Genomic DNA, 25,449 nt, shown 5'->3' on the forward strand with positions numbered 1-25,449 from the left:
AGAAAATGCAAGCCTCTACCTCAGAGTTGTGAGGATCAAATAAGATAATGCTTATAAAGCACTTAGTGGGTGCTAGTTTGCTATAAGTACTAATTTATTATTACTATTATCATCATCATCATCATCATCATCAGTATTATCAGATTGTATATTTTCTGAACAGGTTAGTGATAAGTTAGTCAACCACAACAACTTTTTAAAGCCTGTCCATCCAGTAGAAGTGCTCTAATCTGAATCAAAGGAAGAAGTGGCCATACAGATAAATATCTCAATTATTTACACTTATAGGAATAATGCTCACCCTACTGACCTTGCAAAGATAACAGAAAAATAAATGAGGTAAAGCATACAAAGACTTTGGTAAAACTTAAAGCAGGGCTGAGGGTTTTTATTTATTTTTAAAAGTTTTTATTGAAACAATAGACAATATATTTTGATTTGCCATTTTAGTGAGAGCTCTGTGGTAGCTTGGCTTCCTTTACTATTACAGGAGGGCCACATAAAAATCACCTGTGGGCAGCATTTTGGGACAGCCCTGACAAAGTATTATGCAAATGTTAGTAGTAAGCCTCCTTCTAAAGAATTTACCATTCCTTCATGACATATAGAACAGTAACTGGGCAAAAAACAAGTAACAGAGGAAATTAACACAAAATTCTAAAACTGCAGTCATCTGAGTCATATGGATATTGTGATTGAGCTACGAGGTGGTTACTTGTGAAATCCATCATAACCCGATCACTGTACCCCTACAACCAGACCAAGATTCCTTCCTCTGAGTAACATGCACACAGCACACAGGTAATAAGAATAGAAAACCATGCCCAACCTACTTTTGAGGTATTTCATTTTTTCCTTCAACCCTGTAACGTAGGAAGGTGGATTATGAGCTACATGAAAGTATTCCTGGAATAGGACTCAAATCTGGGGGTCACAAGGAACTTTCGGTCATTATTGTTTTAAATATACAAATATATACATACATATATGCACATACATGCAATATTTTAATACTTTAGTATTTGGGAGATTTGATGAGTGGGGACAATATCTTCCACTGACACAGTAGATTACAACCTATCTCGATAGATGGTCATCTCAGAGATGCTGTGGCTGAAAAAAAAAATCAATCCTTTGGTCTACTTAGCGGCAAACTCATACATTAGTTCAATATTATATTAGAAATGTTAGGTTTGCCAATAAGAAAAAGAAATTGAAGGAATTTGAATAAGCATTTTTAACATACATTACACAACAAATCCACAATCAGTCTTCAGGATTGAATTCAAAAGCCTTTGCAACCACAAGAAAGCTTTTCCAAAATTTATCTATCTATGATTTCTCTCTCATCACACTCAATTTGGATCAATGTATACCATGGAAACAATGTAAAGGCTGACAAATTGCCTTCTGTGGGGGGGTGGGAAGTAAGATTAGGGGAAAAATTGTAAAACTCAAAATAAAATCTTTAATAACAAAATTTATCTATCACTGGTGAAGTCTATTGTTACCTTGAAGCCCTGATATAAGGTCATCTAGAAGCCTTGAGACTTTTTTTTAAATTGTTAGTGTGAGAAACTGTCAAATCAATATAGAATTTGTAAATTATCATAATTTTGCCAAGCAAAGAACAGGACATTTTCAAGTTCTTCCAAATAGCTATTTTAACTTTGAGCAGTCAGGATATTATACAAAAATATGCAGTATTTCCAAAACTGAGTAATTAAATTCTACTTAGATACTAGATCTAACAAACACAACTGCAAATCCTTCCCTAGGTCCCCATCCCCAAAATACACTGGAATGATTAATGTATGTTACCTACCTCCATTGGCCAACAGGTTCTCATGAACTTTGCCTTTTGCATCTTCCATAACTTCTACTACACACTGAGCCATCTTCTTTATAAGACTTTGAAGGAAGTAAAAGAAAAACATAATTAGAGCAGAAAAATATCAACATACCAGGCAATTAGAAATATGTTAAAAAGAAGATAACAGCATGGTATAGCAAAAAAGGTACAGGATTTCATATTAGAAGAGACCAGGGTTCTAGTCCTACTTCCAACATGTACTAGCTATGTGATCAGAGGTAAGACACTTAGCCTTTCTGGTCCTCATAGATATGACAAGGATCATCTAAGATAGTAAAGGCAAAGTTCTTGGTAAATGATATTATGATAATGATGATGTTGATGACAACAACAATGATTGGACAAACTAAGATCAAGTATGATCAGAGCATATTAATGATTGGTTTCTGATCTCTATACATGTTTCTGTGCACTTTGATGAGGGCAGAAGCAAGGCTATAACCAGAGGGAGCACAAAGAAGGCCATTTACCTCTAAGTGAAGCACAGGATCTTTCTGCACTCACCAGGTTCCAATAATGAGGGCAAGTTTTGTGAGGTTCATAGCATACACCTGGAGGCAGGAAGAATTCTTAATGCTAACATTAGCGCCTTTTATTTAAAGGATTTTTCTGGCTTAAAAAGTAAAGCTTTTTTTTTTTACTGGAAGGGATGGGGAAGGCAGCTGATGGTACAGTGGATAGAGTAGTAGGTGTGGAAAAGGAAGACTTAAAAATTCAAATTTGGCTTCAGACCCTTATTAGCAGTGTGACTCTGGACTAGTCCCTTAAACTGAACCTCTGTCTGCCTTCCTCAACTACCTCACAGGATTACTGTGAGGATCAAAGAAGATTTTCTTTTTTAAAAGTCTCATTCCTGATACTTAATAGCTGTGTGATGATGGGAAAATCTCTTAAACTTTCTAAGTCTGAGTTTTTTCATGTTCAAAATGGAAGCATAACCAACAGTTATAATTATTAGAATGATACTTTATAAAGTTTTCAAAGAGCTGTATTATATACTGTTTTTAAGCATCACACTCCACTGAAGCAAATACTATTTAGGTCTTTTTTTAGATACTGAAACTGAGACTTAGAGGAATGAAGTGATTCCTCCAAAGCAACAGAGATAGTAGCTATCAGAAATGGAATTCTTACTTGATCTTTCTGATGTCTATTATTCCAAGATATTGCAGTGTTTTTGCAAACTTTAAAACTCTTAAGTCACTAACAACAAACATTTATACTCCTGTGATGCTTTAAAGATGGCAAAGATATCTACATGATGTCAAAAGATCTAAAGAAAAACCCTAGGCAACTGAATGGGCTTAAAGGGGTAAGATGGAGTTTTAGGACAGGACAATAGTAGTTTAGGATGAGAAATCATGGATGAATTGCTATCATTCAAGTATTATTAATAGTAATAATAATAATAATAATAATAATAATAACCACTACTAATAGCACATACTCTGGGTACCAACAGCATTTACTACCATATAGAATGTAGAGATTCAAGTATAAATTTAGGATGCTAAAGCATTGAGATAGTACAGAGCTCTTTTAACCTATCATCTAATTGGCATGAGTGGCAGGTTGGCATGGACTGGAGGTTACTGACTTCACTATAGTTAGTGCTTGTTTTCAGTTTTCATTTCAATGTCATTTCCAGATTCAACAAATATTTATTAAATGCCTACTGCTGATCATCCTAATACTACACCACTAACTGCTTATTAAGACATTTCAAATTGGATAGATCCTGTAGACACTGCAAATTCAACATTTCTAAAGCAAAACCATACCGAGAATTTAGGAAAGATACAAGGTGAGATAAGAAAGACACACAAAAAACCTAAGAGACATTATAATAATCAATGGAAACCCATATATGAATTTCTGCTTTGACACTAGCTATGTAACCTTAGGCAAGTCACTTTAACTAAACTCAGTTTCCTTGTTGGTAAGGTAAAGACTATAATTCATATGCTATCTATCTCATGGAATTGCTGTGAAAACTACAAACTTTAAAGTGCTCTAGAAGTTGTCATGGCTATTATTCAAAAGTGATGACAAATAAGAGGTCAAAGAAAAATGAAATCGACTTAATTTAAGAACTTATAGGTCTAGCAAATTAGACTACAGATAAATTGGAACTTTTGAACAATTTCACAACAAAAATATGGTTCAGACATACTGGAACACAGTGAATAAAATGCTGGGCTTGGAATCAGGAATTCTGGGCAAGTTTCTTTACTTCCCTATACTTCAGTTTCTTTTAAAAATAGGTATATTGGGGCGGCTAGGTGGCGTAGTGGATAAAGCACCGGCCTTGGAGTCAGGAGTACCTGAGTTCAAATCCGAACTCAAGACACTTAATAATTGCCTAGCTGTGTGGCCTTGGGGCAAGTCACTTAACCCCATTTACCTTGCAAAAAAACCTAAAAAAAAAAAAAAGAGATTGCTTCTTAAAGCATCTCCTTTCACTAAAAATAGGGTTCCTGTGGAGATCAAAAGAGATTATTATAATATACAGTGCTGCACATAAACCAAATTTTCCTTCCTCCCTTCTGTTCTTCCCTTTCAGATTTTCACAGGTAGTGATTTGAGTCTAAATCCAGAACTCTTTCTTTTTTTTTTTTTACACCATAATCAGATAGGATTTATACCAGGGAGACAGGGATGGTTCAATATTATAAAAACACCCAACATAATTGAACATATTAATAGCAAAACCAACAGAAATCATATGATTATCTCAATAGATGCTTGTATTTTGATAAAATACAACATCCATTCCTATTAAAAAACACTAAAAGGTTTAAGAATAAATGGATTTTTCTTTAAAACAATAAATAGTACTGATTTAAGTCATTACTTTCTTTGCCTATTGAGATCCCTCCATCTTGCAGTTAAAGCAAAGTATATATAAATGATTCATAGTAGGAAGGGAGGGGTAAGGTAGATTACAAACAATCATTTGGAGGGGCTTGAGTGAATTTCCCAGGACAATACAGATATTCTAGAGTCCTGTGGGAACAGTTAAGGTGATTGCTTGATCTTGGGGTACTTCATTATTTTGTTTTCTGTTTCACTTCACTTATCATAGGCAAGTTTTGGTCAGGGAAAGAATGCAGACTTGGCAGGGTGACCTGCTCTTGTTATCTCTGATTCCCAAGCCAAAGTACCATGCGGAAAAGGAGTTCTAGAAATGAAATTATTAGTAAATTCTTTACACATATTGAACAATATGAGAATCATAATTTTCTTGACATCTGCATCTCCTAGGATGAGCTAATTCTTTGAAGCAAAAGTAGAACCATAATTAGAAAAAGAACAGGATTTTTATACTTGATCCATTACAGAGCAGCTCAATTCTGAACCAAATTCAGATTCAGAGTCATGACTTGGGAAGACACAGGAAGAAAGCAGTTAATTGTAAATAGGGTTAATAAATGTTACAAGATCAATTCAATCTTCTCACAGGATAGGTCACCCTAGGCTGCATCCTGGACTCCAATGCTCTTTGGAACACATTCTTCCATTCTATCCTCATTTCTAATAGACTGGGAATAGTCTTTCACTATTCCATGATTCTTTTCCATTGCATTTAAAAGTTTCTTTCCATGACTTGAAGGAATTTTTGTTTCTGAACTGAATTACTAAATTTAACCATTATCCCTCCTGGAATGTGCAAAATTAAGTTGTGTTTTGTTTTTTTCTGAAAGCAATCTGTGAATTCTTTCCACTGAAATTTCATTTTCTAGATTCAGAAGTTCTGTCCAATTTATTATTTCCTTCATGACTGTGTTCAGTTTACTTAAGTCATGTTCTTCCGGGAGGCCTCTCAGATTCTTAGGTCCTCCCTGCACAATCCTGGCCTTTGAATTTGGAGTTCTTTCAGTTCTCTTGGTTTGCTTCTCTTCTTCTAGGTTGTCCTTCACTTTTGTGTATTAGCAACCCCAATCTATTGTTCTTCCTTTTGTATTCTTTGGGGAGATTTACCTTTGCAGATTCAAGGTTTATTTTTCCCTTAGCCCCAAGTCATTGACAATTTAGCAGAAGAAAGCACTCAGGAGGATGAAATGGGATTGTGGTGAAGAGAAAGTTCCACTTCAGGGATCTAGTAGAGAAGTAGAGCCACATGAGAAATGTGATGTCTGAGATACTCCTTCAAAGGAGGTTGGTAGTTCATAATGCCATGATGGTGGAGGATGGGGGGGGGGGCACTTGAAAAGGAAAGAGATTTGGAGTATGTTATCAACGACTCATAAATACTCAGTCCAGAATGATTAAAATGGCTTTTTTTAAAAAAGATATCTTAATAAAAGGACCACCTCTCTCAAGGGGAGAGGGGGCCCAGAACCCTTTCAATTGTACCAAACCACTGTTCGCTACTGACAAAATCTTAATCGGATGTTCACTTCTCATACCCAAGTGCTTGTAAAACTTAAAACACTACAGAAATGAGTTATTACATTTGGAAATGAAAGAGTAAACTTGTCTTTTCCTTAAGGATATGATTTCTCTCTCATCACACTCAATGTACAACATGGAAACAAAGTAAAGACTGACAGATTACTTTCCATGGGGGGTGGGGGGAAAATTGTAAAACTCAAATAATATCTTTAATAAAAAAAATTTTTAAAAAAAGAGTAAATGCAGGCTAAAGTCAAAGATAGTAGGTTTCTCTAAAGTGTTCATAAAGTAGCCCACCAAACAATGAGTAGAAGCACAGTAATCGGAAGACCGGAGTTCCTATCTTGACTCTGATATTTAGACTCTGTAATCTAGAAAATTCCTTTACCCTTTCTGGACCACAGACTTTTCATCTGTAAAATAAAAGGTTGGGATTAAATGCTTCTCTTTCTAAGGTCTGTTCTAGTTCTAAATTCTGTGAATCACTTTGGGGTTTCATTAGGTCCATCAACCAGGTAGTCACCAAGCACTTAACACTGAGAAGTTAGGAAGAGGGGAGGGCTTAGGAGGAAAGATAATAAGTTCATTTTAAACTTGTTGACTTTAAGATGTCTATGGGACATCCAGTTTGAGATGTTCAATAAACAGAGATTTAAGACTGGATTACAAAATCTAAGATTAAAAAATTAGGATTAAAGGGGCAGCTAGGTGGCACAGTAAATAGAGCACTGGGCCCTGGAGTCAGGAGGACCAGAGTTCAAATTTGACCCCAAACACTTGAAATTGCCTAGGTGTGACCTTGGGCAAGTCACTCAACCCCATTGCCTTAAATAAAAATTAAAAAGAAATAAGGACTGGATAAGTAGATGAGACAGCAAAGATGACAATTAGGTTGAAACAGAAGCAATAAGTAGAGATTTAGCTCTGAGGTTTGCTACAAGGCTTTCTTGAACCACCCCAAAATATTTCACTATCAACTTCTGATGCCAAGAATTTTTGCCAAGGAGATCATTCTTTGGGGTTAAAGGAGACCAGAAGGGTCTCAGTTAAGAATGCAAAGGTATTGGGGCAGCTAGGTGGCACAGTGGATAAAGCACCTGCGCCGGAGTCAGGAGTACCTGGGTTCAAATCCTGTCTCAGACACTTAATAATTACCTAGCTGTGTGGCCTTGGGGAAGCCACTTAACCACATTGCCTTGAAAAATCTTTAAAAAAAAAATGCAAAGGTATGACTTGGGGGCAATCCCATTCTCACATTGGGAGCATTAAGGACCTCTAGGGGGAAGTAGAGATTTTAAATAATAATAATAATGATAATTAATGAGAAACGGTAGAGAAATATTTCAGTGTTTTAATTCCAACTGAGGAATCACAAGGCAAGGCAAAATCAAAGGAAGGAGTCATAGACACTTAAAACTCCCCTTACGAATGAACCCCCAAAAGTGATCTTTTAAGACCAACCCCCTTTCTAATTATACTCAAGACCAGAATGCCCAAGAACTAATAAGGTGTTAAGGTTCTCAGAAGGCAGTATTTCCCTTCTGGAACAAACGCAAAGCTACAAACATAATCTCATAATTGGAAGAGATCTTGAAGATGTGTCTTATATGAACTGATAATGAAATAGAAAAAGCCAAGAGAACAGTAGACACAATGATTACAATAATATAAATAACCCTAACATAAACAGAATTCAGATTGTCATGCCCTACTATGTTCACTTTTCCTTCCTGTCTCATGGTTTTCTGTCTTTCCCCTTAGTTCTGATTCCTTTTACACAAAATGACTAATATAGAAATGTTAAACACAAATATACCTGGCACAACTTTTACCAGACTTTTTGCCACCATGGGGAGGAGGAAGGGAAAGAAGGGTAGTAGAAAATGTTTAACTTATAAATTTGTAAATGAATGAATGCTGATAAATTACCGTAGCATGCAATTGGAAAAATAAAATTTCAATTAAAAAAATTGTCATGTCCAATCTTGGTTCTAAAGAAAAGATGATTAAATACATCTCTATCATCTTAGAATAGAGGTGAGAGGGGCAGCTAGGTGGTGTAGTGGATAAAGCAGCGGACCTGAGAGTACCTGGGTTCAAATCCAGTCTCAGACACCTAGCTGTGTGGCCTTGGGCAAGCCACTTAACCCTGTTTGCCTTGCAAAAAAAAAAAAAAATAGAGGTGAGACTGAAACATATATTTTGTATTATTCCATGTCAAGAAGTCATTGTGTTGGTTTTGCTTAGGTGTTTTGCGCTTTTTTTTTTTTTTTTGGTTAGAAGGAATGGTTGGGGGAGGATTATGATGTAAGGTTCAGAAAAGAATATCATGTAAACAAAAATCATCAATAAAATTTTTTTAAAGTTAACATATACTTTTTTAAAAAAATTATAAATCATTTTGCATTTATAGCTCTATGTACAGTTGTTGTTTTTTTTAATCTAGCCTTCTGGAGGGCAAAGGAATATCCTCTCTTTTGTACTTGCAGAGCTGCCCAAGCTCCCTTCTTTGCACCTGGCATATGACAAGTCTTGATAAATCCTTGTAGATTGACTCATTGATTCAAGCATTTCTTTTGCCACTGGTTGCTCTGTTTACAGCCAGGTTCTTTACACCCCTAAGAGATAGATGGAGCAATTCTAAAACAATACAATACAAGGGCTGTCTTTGCAGGATTCCCAGGCAAACTAGTCAAGTCACAGTAGGGAAGGATGACCTGGGTATATCCAAAACTAAAGGTCTGACATTCCTTCTTCTTCAATATGGTAAAATCTGAAGTGAGATAGTTTAGCCCAGAGGTATAAAAAACAACAAACAGGGGAGTCTCTTCTGATCCAGGCCCATCAGATGACTCAGTGAAGCCCTGGGCAAATCACCCAACTTCTTTGTTTTACTGTTTCCTCTTCAGCCAATAGGGATAATGGAACCAACCTACCCTGGAGCAAAGCAGCAGGAATATGAAGGTGTGACTTCAAAGAAAGGAGGTTGAACTTTTCTGTTTTTAAGACTATAATAGAAATCCCTAGAATGAAAATGTCTGGGTTCAACAATTCACATTTCTAAAGTTCTTGAAGAACTATAAAATACTTTCCTCACAACAACTTTGTGAAGCAGTGGTCCAAGTACTATCCCCATCTTACAGATGAAGAAATAGAGGTTTCCTGGAAGTTAAATAACTTGCCTAAGGTCACGCAGCTAGTTAAGCATCAATGCCTTGATCTCCTAACTCCTTCCAGTAACAGAGATGTTTCCCTGACACCATGCCACCAACAATGTACTTAAAAATAAATTGCAGACCTGGAAGTTTGGCTAAGTTAACTAGTAAGCAAGATCACAGTCAAACTGGATATTCATTGGCAAGACTACTGTGAAGAGTCTTTAAATAGACTTCTTCAAAGTCTATAGCAAGACTACTGGATATATACTTCAAAGTGGTAAAAACGTCCCAAATAGGCCAAAAGAATCAAATCTATTTTTGTGGTAAGTAAAAAAAAAAGGGAAGGGGAAAAGGGAAACAAGTAGGTGTGCTTTAGATAAAAAAAAATGAGTGAACTGGGCATATGAATGGAATAGAATATTATTGCATTGTAAGACATGACAAATATAAAGCATACAAAGGAGGAAAAAAACACCAAAAGACCTTGATGAACTGATACTATAAGCAAAATCAGGAAAATTACACAATGATTATTCTAATCTAATAAAGTGAGTAAGAACTCAGATTAAATTCAATGACCAATCTGGGTTGCAGAGGCTAGTTGTTGAAAAATATCTCCTTCCCTCTAGATATGGAAATGAAGGACTCAGTGGATAAGAGAGATTATAGTGGTGGGGGAGGTGGGGGGGGGGTCATAGGTGTCCTATCTGTTATGAAAAGCAGAACCCCTTTGCACAGTGCTTTGATGAACTGTTTTTGTTAGAGGGTTCTGTTGGGGGAGGGAGAGAAAGAAAATAGTGTAATTAGTATTTTGGGTTTTTTACACCACAAACATTAAATAAACTTTTTTTCTTTTGTAAAGTTTGTTATTCATTTTGATGTTTCATGAACAACCACCCACAATCATTCTATTATCATGTGCAGTTAAATTCCTGAACAATATGAGAGAAAAGGTTTTTTTTTGGTTCAGATTTTGATTTGACTTTGGAGGCAAAAATTTCCTTTAGTTTTTTCTTATTGGGTGGTAGTCATTTCCAAAATAGTTTCTCCTCAACTAGACAAAGCTCAAGCTATCAGTGGCATTAGGTGCAGCCTCCCCTCCTTGGAAATTCCTCTGTACCTCCTCTTCCTTGCCAAAGGAAAAAATTGCACTGTGAATTGCTGCTGGGAATGGCCATTCATACCTAATTGTAATAATGAATCAATAGCATGCAAGTCACAGGACTTATAACTCAAAGGACCATAGAAAATATCAAATTTTCTATTTGCAGATGAAGAAACTTAAGGCCCAGAGAGTATAAATGAGATAAGCTGAGCCTTGTAATACAGAACCCATGAATGAATCCAGGATACTTGCCAGTAGTAAAAAAAAAAACTGAGCATCCCAACCTTTACCTTCCCTCTTCAAGATTTTATAAATAATGAAAGTTTGTCAGATGGTCAAGGTCTCTATTTAAGAGGTTAAAGCTGCTTAGTAACAGAAATCAGCAAAACAAAAATACTTGAATAAATGAGTTAAATCCTGTCTGTTATCTAATAGAAAAATAAGAGCAACTATAAATACAATCCTGGAGTTAAAGAAAGATCTGATTTGAAATGGGATTTAGAAATTATGGATTAGGGAGATAATAGCTGGAAATAAATTAGATGTGTGAGGAGGGATAAGGTAAGAGATGGTAAGAATAATATTAGAGAGGAAAATAGGATGGAGGGAAATATATAATTAATAAGTATTACTTAGAATGTGAATGGGATGGCCTCATCCATAAAATGGAAATGAATAGCAGAATGAATTTTTAAAAAATCAGAATCTGACAATGCATTGTTTACAAGAAGAGCATTTAAAAATAAGAGCTATTCAGAGTTAAAATAAAGGACTGAAAATTTTTTTTAAAAAGCAGGGGTGGCAATCATGACCTCAGACAAAGTTAAACTAAAATAGATTTAATTTAAAGATAAATGGGAGGGGGTGGCTAGGTGGCGCAGTGGATAGAGCACCGGCCCTGGAGTCAGGAGTACCTGGGTTCAAATACGGCCTCAGACACTTAATAATTACCTAGCTGAGTGGCCTTGGGCAAGCCACTTAACCCCAATGCCTTGCAAAAACTTAAAAAAAAATGGGAAGACTACATTTCTTTAGTATCTGAAGTAATATCTAATCACTGCTAAACATATTTGCATCAAATGCTGTATCATCTAAATTTTTAAAGGAATAGTTAAATGAATTACAGGTGAAAATAGAGAGTAATACTACAATAGTGGGGGACTTAAACCTTTTCCTCTCAGAACTAGGTAAATCTAACAAAAAAAATAAATAAATTATTAAGGAGGTGAATAGAATCTTAGATAAGCTAAATATAATATCTGGAAAAAATTGAATGGGAATAGAAACAAATACTTTTTTTCTTAACTGTACCATTTACAGTTTTACAAAAAATGACCACAAAAACTCCAAAATGGGGAGAACAATTTTATAAAGTTTCTCAGATAAAGGTCTCATATATTTGAGAAATTTATAATACAAGTCAATCCCCAGTTGATAAATGGCCATAGGATATGTTTGAAAGCACAAATTTTGATGAAGAAATCAAAACTATATATAGTTATAAAAATGTCCTAAAAATCACTACTGATTAGAGAAATGCAAAATAAAACAACTTTGAAATGTCACACCTAAAATGATAGAAGGAAAAAGTGACAAATGTTGGAGGGGATATGAAAAAACTGAGAAACTAATTCACTGTTGGTGGAATTGTGAACAGATCCAACCATTTTGGAGAGCAATTTAGAATTATACTCAAAAGAGTTATAAAACTGCATGTATACTTTGACCCAGAAATACCACTATTAGGTCTGTTTCCCCGGGTAATTAGGAAAATACGAAAAGAACTTATATGTTCTAAGATATTTATAGCAGCTCTCTTTGTGGTGGTAAAGAACTGGAGTTGAAAGGATGTCCTTCAATTTGGGATTGGCTACTTTTACTTGTGATAGAATACTACTGTACTATATAAAAAATGATGAACTGGTTTGATTTTAGAAAAACATGCAAAGACTTGAATGAAATAAGAGTGAAATGAGCAGAACCAAGAGAACATTGTACATAGTAATAGTAAATTGGTCTATACATACTCAATCAACCATAAGGATCTAAGAAGGTGTTATTCACACCCAGAGAAAGAACTGGTATATACAAGTGTGTGTGTGTGTGTGTGTGTGTGTGTGTGTGTGTGTGTGTGTGTGTGTATATAGTTTTACATAACCATGCCACTGTCTTCCCTCCTGATCAAAATGCAAACTTTCTTGTACAAGGTGACATTTGAGGTGAGGCTTAGAGCCTGGTTTGGCAATTTAAACTCCTTCACAATTCAGTACAACAGACCTTTACAAGTATGTTGGGCTTGATTCCCTTGCAGACCTTCTACAGTAGACCTCACAACCAATTCAAATATTCATGCCCTTGCACAAGTGTCTTCCCTACATCTGGAATATCCTCTTTTCTTAGATTCTTGCTTCTTTCAAAGCTCATCCTAGGCACTATATCCTATATGAGACCTCTGCAGACCACTCCCCTTCCCCGTCCCCAGGTTCTAATGTTCTGCCTAGCTCCAAAATTGCCTTAAATTTACTTTTTTATCTTCCTAGATTTGAAACTTATCTGCCTAATAAAAGAATACAGCATAGTAGATAGAGAATTTACCTTTAAGGTAGCTAGTTCAAGTCCCACCTGGGACATCCTGGCTGTGTAACACTGGGTGCGGTGAGTCACATAGCCTCTTAGAGCTCTAGGACTACAAACTGCAGAGAAGGTAGACCTACACTGAGAGGGAGTTTCTCCTTGTGGGTGTATTCTATACCAATTAAATCACAGAATCTAGTTCATATGTCCCAGAGAGTTCAGCCAGGGATGACCAAAGCAACTAGATGGCTCAGAAGATAGAGCAGTGGGTCCAGAGGACCCACTTAACCTCTGCTTGCCACTATAGAAGGAAATGGTAAACCTCTCCAAAAATCTTTGTCAAGAAAACCCATGAACAGTATTGGCATGCTATGTATGGGTCTATAGGGTCAGGAAGAGCTGAACACAACTAAATAACAATAACACAGAGGCATATGACTTGGAGACGTCTTTGCAAAAGTGGCAGATATAATGTTACATGTAAGGAACAAGAAGAGGGTCAGTTTGGCTAGACCATAGAGTATGTGAAGGAGACTAATGTATAAGAGCCCTGGTAAGAGGAGGTCAGATTGTGAAGGGCTTTGAATGCCAAAGAGAGGATTTTATAATGATCTCAGAGATAGTCACTGAAAGGGCTTTAAATGCCAAAGTTCCCCATACTATATGTGCAATCTCACACTAAAACTTTGCTTAGCCTGGAACCCAAAGAGGGTATAGAAGAAGGGCAATAATTTTATATGAGAAACCAGAGGATCCTAAGGGTTCAGATTTGCCAATTTTAAGCTGTATAACTTGAAGAAAAAAAATCACTTCCTCTTTCTGAGTCTCAGTTTCCTAAATTACACCATAAAAGAGCTACACTGGATGAATCTCTACATTCTCTCCTAGCTCTAACATTTTTTTTCTGTCATGAATGATCCACTTATGGATTGAGCATTTAATGCTGTGCTGGGAGGAAAACTTCTACTTAGTTAAATTTTGAGACTGGTTTCCACACCTAGAAAATGAGGTGAAATTCTAAAGTCTTCAAATCCTATCTTCTTGTTGATGGATTTTATTAATTTATAAATGTCTATGAATGTGGGCTTAACTAGATCTTTTATAAATAATGTTTGTGGTGTCCATGCTTTGTTCTCCTTCATTAATTCAAGTAATGTCCTAAGAAAGCTCTCAGGACATGTGATGTTTCCACCAGCAATTGTTAACCTGATTAAGATCCCTTAAAGGGCTCAAATACCCAGAAAAAAAGAGGAATATGCTGCTTTCTAAGACAAAGGCATTGATTCCTCAGATGTCAACACACAGGAGCAAAAATAATAAACAGACCTCCCCCCAAACAGAATTTCTGGGGAATAAATCAAAAATAGATGAAAAGTTCTGAGAGCCAAAAGTTGCCTTACAGCAACATGGAAAAACACTCAGTCTAGCCGAGTAAATAAATAATAAAAGGATATGGAAACAATACACCTTGAAAACTCTTGTACCTTTCTCTACTCTCCTGACCAGAAGCAGTGCTGACAGGTTTGTGCTGCCTAGGTTACTAGCACAGCTAGTATTTATTTATCTAACAACACATAAGCACTTTTCAGAGAATTCAGGAGTCCTTTTCAAAGAATTGAAGCTGGGTAAGGGCAGTTTCTTTGAATACTCTATTCCTTATAAGAGTCCTCTACATTACTTATTCCTACTGTGTGGGCAAGGATGGCTTACAGGTTAAACACCCTTTGGATATACTTGTGTTGAGCTAGATCTGACCCATTGGAGTGGTCAAAACAGATCATGCCTATCTTATGGAAGTGAAGATATCCAAGGGAATGAGTGCCAGACTCACAGATAGAAAACCTGGCTTTGAATCCTGATACTGTTTACTAGTTATATCACTTTAGAAAGTAATTTAACAAATCTGAACCAGCTTTCTCATCTGTATTAGTGGAAGTATAAGAGTGGAGATCAGCCTAGGTTATATTTAAGGCTCTTTCCAACTCAGAAAAAAATCCTAATTTTCTTCTTTGATCATGGCTCTTGATATAATATCTACTCATTGTTTCTGTTTTGGTCAGAATCCCTGAGGGTCTTCCCCTCCCAGATTTTTTTTTTTTGACTAGGTGAAAGAGGCCATTCTTTGATTCTCTTTTTTACCTAGCCTTAATCACTGAATGGGCATTGCCTCAGACAAACTGAGACCTGGGAAAGACCTTGTTTAAAAAGGCCAAGACCTCACATTGCATCCTAGGTCATCTCCAGTTGTCTTGATCTATATCTTGCTACTCGACCCAGATGGCACTAGTGGAGAGAGTGAGACTGGTGGCTTTGCACAGCTCTCCCTTACTTAAATCCAATTCACTTGCAAGACACATCTCCTGCCTAATGCCACGGCCCTCTTTAAGAATGAAGAACAAATAACAAACTACTCATATAGAAAATTAAATCATCATATAGTTTATTTTCTTTTGAACCTTGCTGAATCCATAAATCAGAAATGCTTCTTATTGATTGCTACAAAGAGTGGGTTCTTGTTACCTTGTGTTACAGTTCTTGTCTGTTAAGCTTGTATAGGCAAACAGTTAACATGCCAATTATTTTTTTGTCCTTGAATGTAGGGTATGATGGAAAGGACAATTGCATAACTAAAACACAAAGGGACTTTAGAAATAATAAGTGATTTGTGTATCATATTTTAAATACATTATCTCCTACAACCCTCCCATCAAATCTGAGAGGTAAGTTCTAAAGTAGGCATTATATTTATTTTACAAATGGGGAAACTGAAACTGAGAAAAGAGTGATTGCTCATAGTTAGTTAGTATAGAAGTAATTATTTGAACTCAGGTCTTCTCATGTCCTACATTTTGTCCTCTATACCACCCCGTTTTCTCTTTTCAATTTTCCTGAGATCAGGTTTGTTGGAGAAGGTGGGAGGTAGAACAAGAACCAAATTCCAAGTGTCCTGCCTCCTCAAATCCAGTGATCCTTCCACTACGCTATAGATGAAGGTTGCTGCTTTTTGGTGAACTAGCCTCTTCTATCTGGATTCTCATCCTGACTCTGCTGTAATTAATTCACTGAGTGACCTTGGGTAAGTCACCTGCCTCTCAGGGACTCAATTTCCTTACTTTAAAATTAAGAGGGAAAAAAAATTAAAAAACCCTAAAATTAAGAGGGGATTAATTAGCCAAAACTATATGTATTTCTTTTAAACTCTCAACAATCTATGATTCTAGGTAGATTTTTTTTTAAATCTGTTTACACATTTCCTTTATACTTGATACGGCACCTCAAGTAACAGATGGAAAATTCATATACAGAAGAAACTTTATAGTAGGATGAAGTCAGCAAAACAATATTTCACTGGTACATTGAACACACTACTCAGAATTATGGTCAATTGCTACAGTAGTATTTAAATTATTAGAACCAAATGATATCTATCAACCAATTAGGCAATGTGATATAGTAAGAAGAGCACAGATATGACATCAAACAATTTCAGTTTTAATCTCAGTTCTGTTATTTTAAATGAATGAGGAATGAATAACAGTTATTAAGCATTTCCTATGAGTGATCTTCTTATCTGTAAATGAGTTGTCTGTATTAGATCATTTCTATGGTCCTATTCATCTTCAGATAAGTCTTCCAGAGCAGTCACTGTTTCATTTTTGCTTCTGGGTCCCTAGCAGTATTACCAGAGCAAGCCAGTCTTCAAGCCAGAAAGACCTGGGTCTCATATATACTGTGTAACCCATAGGCAAGTGACTCAACCTCTCAGCATTCTAGATAACCCTGAGTTGCACAGGTGTCAATCTGTATTGATAGGTGGAATTTCCTCACCAGAAACTTTCCATATTAATGACATCATAGTCTTAATAAATGTTTGTTTAATTGAGTTTAATTCTGGCTTTAAATTCTATGACCTGTTCTAGGGCATCATTCTGCTTCTCTCCAAATGATGGAAAATGTTGATCATTTCCCCCAATTTAGAATTTCCCTAATCTTATCACCTCACTTTCACAATGTCTCACTAAACAAACCAGAAGCTCAGCAGTATCACCAATTTTAGAGGGGCAAAATGCAAAATAATTATTCATTCAATAAATAATTACTAAGTGTGCCTTCTCTGTGCAAAGCAATTTTTTCTCAGATTTCATAAATTATAAAAATACTTCAAGATTAGGTTTGTTATATACAATATCCACATCCACCAATCAGGTAAATATTACTTTCCTTCTATTGTTACAAATAACAATACTATTAATCAATTAGTAGGGAGGTGGAAGGATTTCCCAATGCCTATCATATAAAGCAATGATGAACACCAATCACTTTTTTTTAACTGTGTGCCCTATAACTCCAAGATTTTCACTTTTCAAAGCTAACATTCCCACTACTCCTCTTAGACTGTTGCTTAGGGTAGCATTTGGAAGTGGGAATTCTGTGGCCTTAAAGAAATTTCAATGGGTTTCACAACCTCAAAAAAGTAGGAAATCTACAGCTCTAAACTATGCTCAGGGCTATTTCTAGAAGGAAAGAAAACCTCTTCTTGATTCCCAGAGCTTAATGCTAAAGAGCCCTACTTTTATTTCAAGATAATTGTCTTGAAATCAAATTATGGTATACTTATTTAATTAAACGGCTACTAGAATGACCCTGCAGCCCTAGTAAACGGTACTTTTAGCAAAGATGCTACCTGGTTTAGACAAGTATAGGTTCAGTTAATGCAAGAACACTGTGTCCTCTAATAACAACATCAAATTCTCACATGTATGTAGTAAATAAGGACTATTTTACCTTTCAGCAGAGATATCAAGTTTCCCCAACTCATCTGAGAGACCAACAAGAGAATCCAAGGTCCCCACCTATAAAAAGTATAAATAAGTTAAAATAAAAGTTTTGGGGGAAAGATGCTATGTGATTTTTTTTTTAACAGAATAGTTTCCTGTGGGAAATTCAATGAAACCTATTTGAGAGAGCCATTCACTGTTAGATAAGGTAATCTAGAGCCTAAAAATTTGATTAAAATTCTTTAATAATGGAAATGGGATTTTAGGTTCTCCCCCCTCTATCATATTTTTCCCATAGAAAAGACCACATGTTATCTTGTGGTAGATCCTACTTTTCATTTCTTCAGTGAATAAAAAAAATAGCAATTCTGCAATCTGTTAGATGAAAAAATATCAAGAGATATCTGTGGGAAGGAAAGGGAAAAAAATATAAAACAAAATTTGGCAAAAAAATTGATTGCTGAAAATTATGATTGCATGTAGTTGAATAAATAAAACAGAAGAGATATCTGTGGAATCAAATTTGAAATCCTACTGGAATGTTAATTCCTTGCAAGAGAGTATTTCCATTTTTGTCTTTGCACAGCCAGAAACTAGTATAATGCCAACACAGGGTTGGCAGTTATTGTTCATTGAATTAAGAACTTAAAATTAAAAAAAAAAAACACCCCAGTTCTATTTTTCAATAGGACCCTTGTTTTCTAGGCCCTATAGATAAAGGATCTGACTTAGGTGGGGCTCCCTTAGGGTCATCCTTCAGGGCAGCCATAGTCTTAGATAGTCTAAAAGTTTAAAAACATTCCTTAGGCTCAACAAAGGGATTTAACAAGGGATAGAAGTATTCACAACAATGCCCAGTGATTTCTAATGAAATTGGAGAGATGACTTTTCTTTCAAGACTTGTAAGTCACTTAGTATCTCTGGCTCTTGGTGTCCAAGTCTCTAAAATGGGAGGAATTCTGGATTAGAGACTTCTAAGGTTTTAAATCTAAACTCTTTTCTTAGAGTCAATTTTTTCATCAGTAAAATGGGCATAATAGTATGTGAAGAGATTTCTATTGGTTATTCCTATCTTTTTAAAAAAGGGAATTTCTGGCAGGAGTTAGAACAAGGCTGCTTAAAACCTACAGTTCTAGAACTTTTTTTAATTATGTTGAAAAAACACATTTCAATATAATTGTCTCTTTTGCAATTTGATATATTTTATTTTATGCAGTAAAACTGTATTCTGAGGCACTAATAAGCTTCACTAGATTACCAAAGGGATCCATGATACAAAACCAAAAAATTTAAAAACCCCTGATAGAAGTATATACATCATTATTTTAAATAGCTGGATCATTCCTTGTACATCAAGCCTTTTCTCTTCCCCATTTTTGTACCTATTTTGTATGTAATGATCTATCTTCATATATGCATGTATGTATACATATACACATACATATATATGTACTTGAAAGCTACCATAGTAACCTTTATGTTTATTGATTGATTTGAGGCAAGAAGCATCTTCCTCTTCTCTTTTTATTTCCCAAATGCCTAACCTGTATTAGGCACTTAATTAATGTCTGCTTGGTTGATTACAGATGTCTGTTTACTACCTTTCAAGCATCCATCATAGCTCCTATTTCTATGGGGGGTTTTTTATGGTTTATAAAACACTTTCCTGACAAAAAGAAGAGAATTACAAATAAGTGGAATCCTGCCCCCAGTAGTCTGCCTCCTAATGCAATATGTCATACACATAGACCTGCTTTCAAGACAAAACTATTGTTCTAATAAATATTGATCTCCTTAAAATTTACTTTGGTAATGTGATATGGTGGAAAGGGTATTGCACTTTTAATTGGGAAAGAAATGGGTTCAAGTGCAGGCTTTGATATTCATTAGTTGTATAACACAAGACAAACTATTACCTTCCTAAGCCTCAGTTCTTCAATATAATGGAGACAATAAGGCTTCCTCTACTGGTTTAAGCTTTGAAAACTTTGACAGCAATATATAAATAAGAGTTTATTTCCCATTGCAAAAGACCGAAATATTTCCAGTTCTCACTTTTATTTTGGGAAGGGTTTCTCTACCTGGGGCATGCATGGCCCTAGTTGGTATAAGAAGTTGGTCAGAGGTGGGGAAATCAATTTATTTTGCAAAATTATTTCTGCCAGGCAAGGGTGACACACCTTTTCCATGCTACTGGAGAGGGTGAGGCTAGTTTATTGCTTGAGTTTTGAAGTTCTGAGCTAAAGTCATCTAGGTTCTGTGTTAAGTCAGACACCAGTACTGTGAACCCCAAGGAACACAAGCGTCTCCAGGCTGCCTAAGGAGCCCAGGTAAGAAACAGAAGAGGTCTAAAATCTTCATAGCTGATCAGTAGTGGGTCTCTGAGTGGCCTCTAGTTACAGCCTGGGTGAAACAGGGAGATACCTAGTTTCAAAAAAAAAAGTCTTATGCAACTTATGCATTGCGAATTCTGAATATTTTCTTTGTCATATTGAATAAGGGGTATAGGAAAGTTTACTCAATGCCAAGGCAAATCAGAACTGAAAAGTGATCTTGGGCATGAACATGGAATTTCTTTCTTTCCCTTCATACCTTCCCTACAGCAGGTCAAAAGTACACTTAAGGCTAGAGACAAACAAGCCAAATTCTGAACAGTAGCATATGGTAAGTCCCCACCAAAAGGAATTAGAATGGGAATTTAAGATAAGAGTAGAAGCTTAACTCTGACAGCCAATCAGCAGACTTTCCTGAAAAACTTCTTTCTACAGGGAAGAAACAAGCTTTCTGAAACAAAGATGGAGCTAGCCAGTTCCTCTTTAATAGAACTCACCCACAACAGGTAGATTCTTGTGCAAAAGTTTGTTAACTATATTATGTAGAAAGTCTCTCTAATCCCTCTGCTACCCATCCCCTCCCATGATAACATAATTAATCTGAGGACTCCTCATGTTTCTAGTTATGTAAAATCTGACATTTCTATTACCCACTCTTGGCATGTGTGAAATAGAAGAAAATTTGCTGATTCTGAGTTAAAATCTTGCTTCTGAAGCATAGAACCTGTGTAACCCTTTCTCTTAAACTCCTCAGCCCTCTGTTTACTCATCTATAGAAATAAGGTGGTTAGTCTAGGTTGACCTCTGAGGTCCATCCTAACTCAAGATCTAGGTTCCTATGACTGTTCTCTCTTGAAGATCATTTTCTTTCCTTTTTTCAAAAGGACCATTCCCAATATGGCCTGCACAGTATTACCTCTCTTTTTAAAGGATCATAGGTTTAGAGGGGAAAGAGACCATAAAGTCAACCTAGTCAAACCCTCTCATTTTACAGATAAGGAAACTATGTTAAATAACTAAATGCCTAAATCATAACTCAGATCTTCTTACATTATAATACAGCACTGTTTCCATGAAAATCACATTTTCTTATCCCAGGATGCTAAAATGAGGAACAATCTTTCCTCTCTATCCTTAATTATTGCTTTTTTTCCTCTCCTCCCTCCCAACCTTCCCTAGACCACTCCCTCCAGTTTCTAAGACTTTACCTTGAAATCAGGAATGGCAAATTTGGTGTTGTGAGACAAATTAGACTTGGAAGTTACTGTGTTCATCCGTTCCAGAGCTTGCAGATTTTCCTTATCTCCAGGGGCAGAAATTAACCAAAATTCCGACATGTTTCTAGTCTTCCCTTTTAGTCAAGGTTACTGAGCAAACATACAAAAAAAGAAAAGAAAATCAACATTTGAAAGAAAAAAATGTTAAGAAACTTCCTATCTGCTTTTTTCTCTTCCTAGAACCAGATGTATAGGACTGAGGATAGAGATTGAACCTGCTAGAGGTAGATATGGTATAGTGTATAGAACTAGCCTCATATGGGAATTGGATTCAAATCTTTAGTCAGCCAGGATTTGGAATTATTGCAATGACTTAAGACAAGTCACTTTATTTTTCTGGTCCTCAAGTCCCACCACTGTAAAAAATGGACAATTTAGTATGAACTTTGATAAACTGGGAAGAGTCCAAAGGAGGACATGCAGGAAGATGATAGACCTTGAGTTCAAGCCAAAGGCTTATTGGTTCAAAGAAATGGGGCAATTTAGCTCAGAGCTTAGAAGACTGAAGAGGAAAAGATAACAAATCATTGAAACCTTTAGCAAAGAGCCAGGTACACAACAAGCACTAAATAAATGTTTATTCATTAATTTACTAATTGAAGTGGAAGGGGGATTAGACTCATTGGCCCCAGAGGGCAGAACCTGGAACAATAGATAGAAGTTGTAAAGAGGCAAATTTAGGATGGCTCTAAGGAAAAACCTACAAGCAATTAAAACTGCACTAGAGTAAGATCAGCATTCAAAAGATGACTGAGATGTCAAGTAGAGACTGGATGACCACTTTTCAGGCAGATTGCAAATACTACTCTCTAGTATAAATTGCACTAAGGATGGCCACTGAGGTCCCTTTTACCTCTAAAATTTTGTGATCTTGAAAGCTCCTTTCCACTCTAAATTCTATGATCATGAAGCAGTTCACTTACTTAAAAGACAGGAAGTACCAAGTCCCAAGGACTGTGAACCCTGCACTAGTCAGGAACTTGACCTCCTGAATATGTCTAAGAAAGGCTTTAGCAGTGCCTTCTTTCTCAGGGTTGTTCCAACTGGTTCCTGGGGAGAAGGAGGAAGAGTAGGTGGTGGTGGAGGTGGAAGAGCAGAAGGAGATTTTTCCATTTCCTTTCCCTCCACCCCATTCCAGTGACAAATCCCCATGACCTCATAAAAACCTGTAATAATCAGGAGGCCTAGCTTGAGAACTGGATGTTTCTTTAACATGATATCCACCTTTTGAAGTATAGGCTTACTGAAAAACTGCTTTGGGGGAAGGAAGGGTGGGCTGAAGTAGGGGAAATATTAGAGAGATATGTTTTATAATAAATCTTTACCCTCTGTACTGACCCTGTATCTTCCCCTACCCCCATCCCATTGTTTTGTTGATAGGGTTTCAGGGAGGGGCAAAGTACTTGACAAAAAATTCATTGACCTCATCTCAATAACTTATTGGGATGGGATGGGGGAAGAGACACCGTCATTAATGAGGGTACAAATTAATTATAAAACTTTTTTCTTCATCCAGTATTTCCCTTACTTCAGGGGAGAAGAGGAGTAAATATAGATTGGATTCCCCTCCTTTAGGAAAGAAAAACTTCAGTGGCATAAGTATTGGATTTGTTCTCAAAAGATCTGGGTTTGTATTCTGTCCCTGACATTTTAGTAATCTTTTTGCTTTACTTTGAACAAGTCTTTTCCCTCTGTGCTTCAATTTTGTCATTTCTAAAGTTCGAGTGAAATATATGATCTGTGCATCCTTGAAGGTCTAATGTTATCAATAAATAAGGATCCATAAAACTCAGCATGCTTTCATTTAGGTCTCTTCAGAAAAACACTTAAAGTCGGGACTACAAAAGATAGAGCATTGCCTTCCTTTTAAAAAAGTCATTTGTAGCTAGCCTGGCTTTAACTCCTGGTACCTAGGAGGTTCTGCCCCAAAGTTCTTAACCACTAAAACCTATTAGTTCTGCCCATAGGAACACAAATACACCCACACACATTTCTTCTTTTCATTGTCTCCCCTCCCACTAAGTGTTTATCTATCTTTCCTTCCACTTAAGGACCTCCTGCTTTTTATACCTGCTTAGATAACCGTGGTGGGAGGTAAGAGGGATCTGTGATGTGGTTTAAAAAAAAAAAAACCCTGAATTTTACCAAAAGAAATAGATTTATAATTCTTTGAGGCAGTTTTACCAGATGCTTTTCAATCCATTAAAAACAGCGAAAATTTCATTCTATCTTTACTACAAAGAATTTGGAGATCGATTGTTCCTTATTCTCAGGGGCCTGAAGAGCTGCCACCTGAAGCCTGCAGCCTGATTCAGAACTCCGAAGACTGTCAGCTGGAAAACAACTTAAAAGCTTCCTCATAGCATAGTTCCCTAAGAGGGGCAGCGAGATGTAGTGGGTAATCTCGGTGGGCAGATGGGTTCAGTCCGCATTCCCAGCTTTGTGACCTTCACCTCTGAACTTGTCAAAAGCGAATACTACTACTACTCTACCTGCATTCCTGCTTCTCAGGGCGGAGTGAGGGAAGCGACTACTGAACCCAAAAGGGCTGTAGAAAACGTGAGCTGCCAGGCTACCAGGATCCTGGGCTTCCCATTCAGAAACGCCGGAGAGCGAGTCCCCAGAGTAAGCCTGGAACTGGTAGAAATGTGGTGGAAGTTTCCTTTCCTCCTCCTCTCTCCAGATCGCTATTGGTCCGGGTTCTCTGGACGCGCTGGTCCCCGTCCTCGCCCGGCCTCCCTCGGTGACACTCTCCCAGGTTAGGTTTCTGCTGGTACTTACTTGGGGTAGAATGAAGGGGTTCGCATGCCAGGTGAGCGGGAAGGGCTGCGGGCGGAGAAGGGAGGCGAGAGGCGGGCTGGATCCGCTGCGGGACGATGCGTTCCAGACAGTCCAGAGCAGGGGGAGCGTCCGGGCCCTCGGGGACCGCCGGGGCGGGACTGAGGCGTGCCGGGTGAGCTCCCGCCGCCGATCGCCGGGGCCGCTGGAGGACAGGTGTCACCCCCTTGGCCCAGGCCGGTCCCGGGTGCGTGCGAGCCCCGACTCCCAGGCGCTCCCGCCGGCCCCGCCCCGCCCGCCTGCAGCTTTATCCCGGAGCGGCTGCCCCCACCTACCTGTGGATTTGCATACGGTACCAGGTCGCCTGGCGCAGGGCCCCTGTTGGCTCTCTTCCACTTACCCTGCTTCTTCCTAGTCCATCCCAGGCGCCGATACCATCGGACCCTCATTCGAGGGATCATCAGAATAACTGCAGCTAGATTTTAATAGCTGGTGAAGATTTGCAAAGCACGTTCCATGCCCTGGCGCATCTGAATTTCACACCGATATGTAAACTGAATCCCCCCCCCCCCACCTCCCACCCTGGTTTTATAAGTGTGGAAACTGAGGCTGAGAAAACGGGTCACAAAGCTGGCTCTGTCTCTCACTCTCTCTCTCCCCTACCAGAAGAAATCCTGATGGCGATACCATGGGATTTTGTTGTTGTTCAGTCTTGTCAAACTCCTCCTTGGTATTTTTGTGGCATACAGGCTTAAGTGTCTTGCCCAGGGTCACACAGCTTGGAAGTATCTGCAGCTGAATTTGAACTCTGGTTTTCCTGATTTGAAGCCCAGTCCTCTATCCCTTGTTGCCATCTAGCTGCCCCAAACATGGAATTTATGTGGGAATTAAGTGTTCTGAAAGAACCAAAGGAGAACTTAGTAGGTCATCCAGTCCAGCTCTTTCATTTCATAAATGAGGAAACGACCTCTTCAGGACAAGATTCAGGACAGGTCCAGAGACAGGTTTATTTTTTATTTTTTTTTACTAAACTAAGCCTTACCCTGCCCTGCCCTAAAAGCACTTTACATAGATTATCTATTTTTAAATTAATTGTCAGCTTTAGTTTTTTTTAGCATCAGCTATGTTTGTGAATATATTCCGCTACAGTCTTCTACCCGGGAAGTCAACAAGTTAAC

The 25,449-nt window shown here is 37.3% G+C and overlaps 1 protein-coding gene across 3 annotated transcripts in view; it reads right to left on the reverse strand.

Moving 5' to 3' along the window:
* Positions 1-24,447, reverse strand: part of ATP6V1C2 (ATPase H+ transporting V1 subunit C2) — a 64,364-nt gene extending 39,917 nt beyond the window's left edge. The window contains exons 1-4 of one of the 3 annotated variants that reach the window (XM_074209758.1): positions 24,275-24,447; positions 21,425-21,583; positions 17,891-17,958; positions 1,826-1,911 (exon numbers count right to left, since the gene is read on the reverse strand). In XM_074209758.1, the coding sequence (XP_074065859.1) occupies positions 1,826-1,911; positions 17,891-17,958; positions 21,425-21,553 (283 nt within the window). In that variant the 5' untranslated portion in view covers positions 21,554-21,583; positions 24,275-24,447. The other 2 variants (XM_074209760.1, XM_074209759.1) reach the window with 2 other exon arrangements.
* Between the last annotated feature and the right edge of the window lie 1,002 nt (positions 24,448-25,449).

The sequence above is a fragment of the Macrotis lagotis genome, chromosome 1 (assembly GCF_037893015.1).
Source record: "Macrotis lagotis isolate mMagLag1 chromosome 1, bilby.v1.9.chrom.fasta, whole genome shotgun sequence".
In the NCBI taxonomy this organism is placed as follows: Eukaryota; Metazoa; Chordata; class Mammalia; order Peramelemorphia; family Peramelidae; genus Macrotis; species Macrotis lagotis.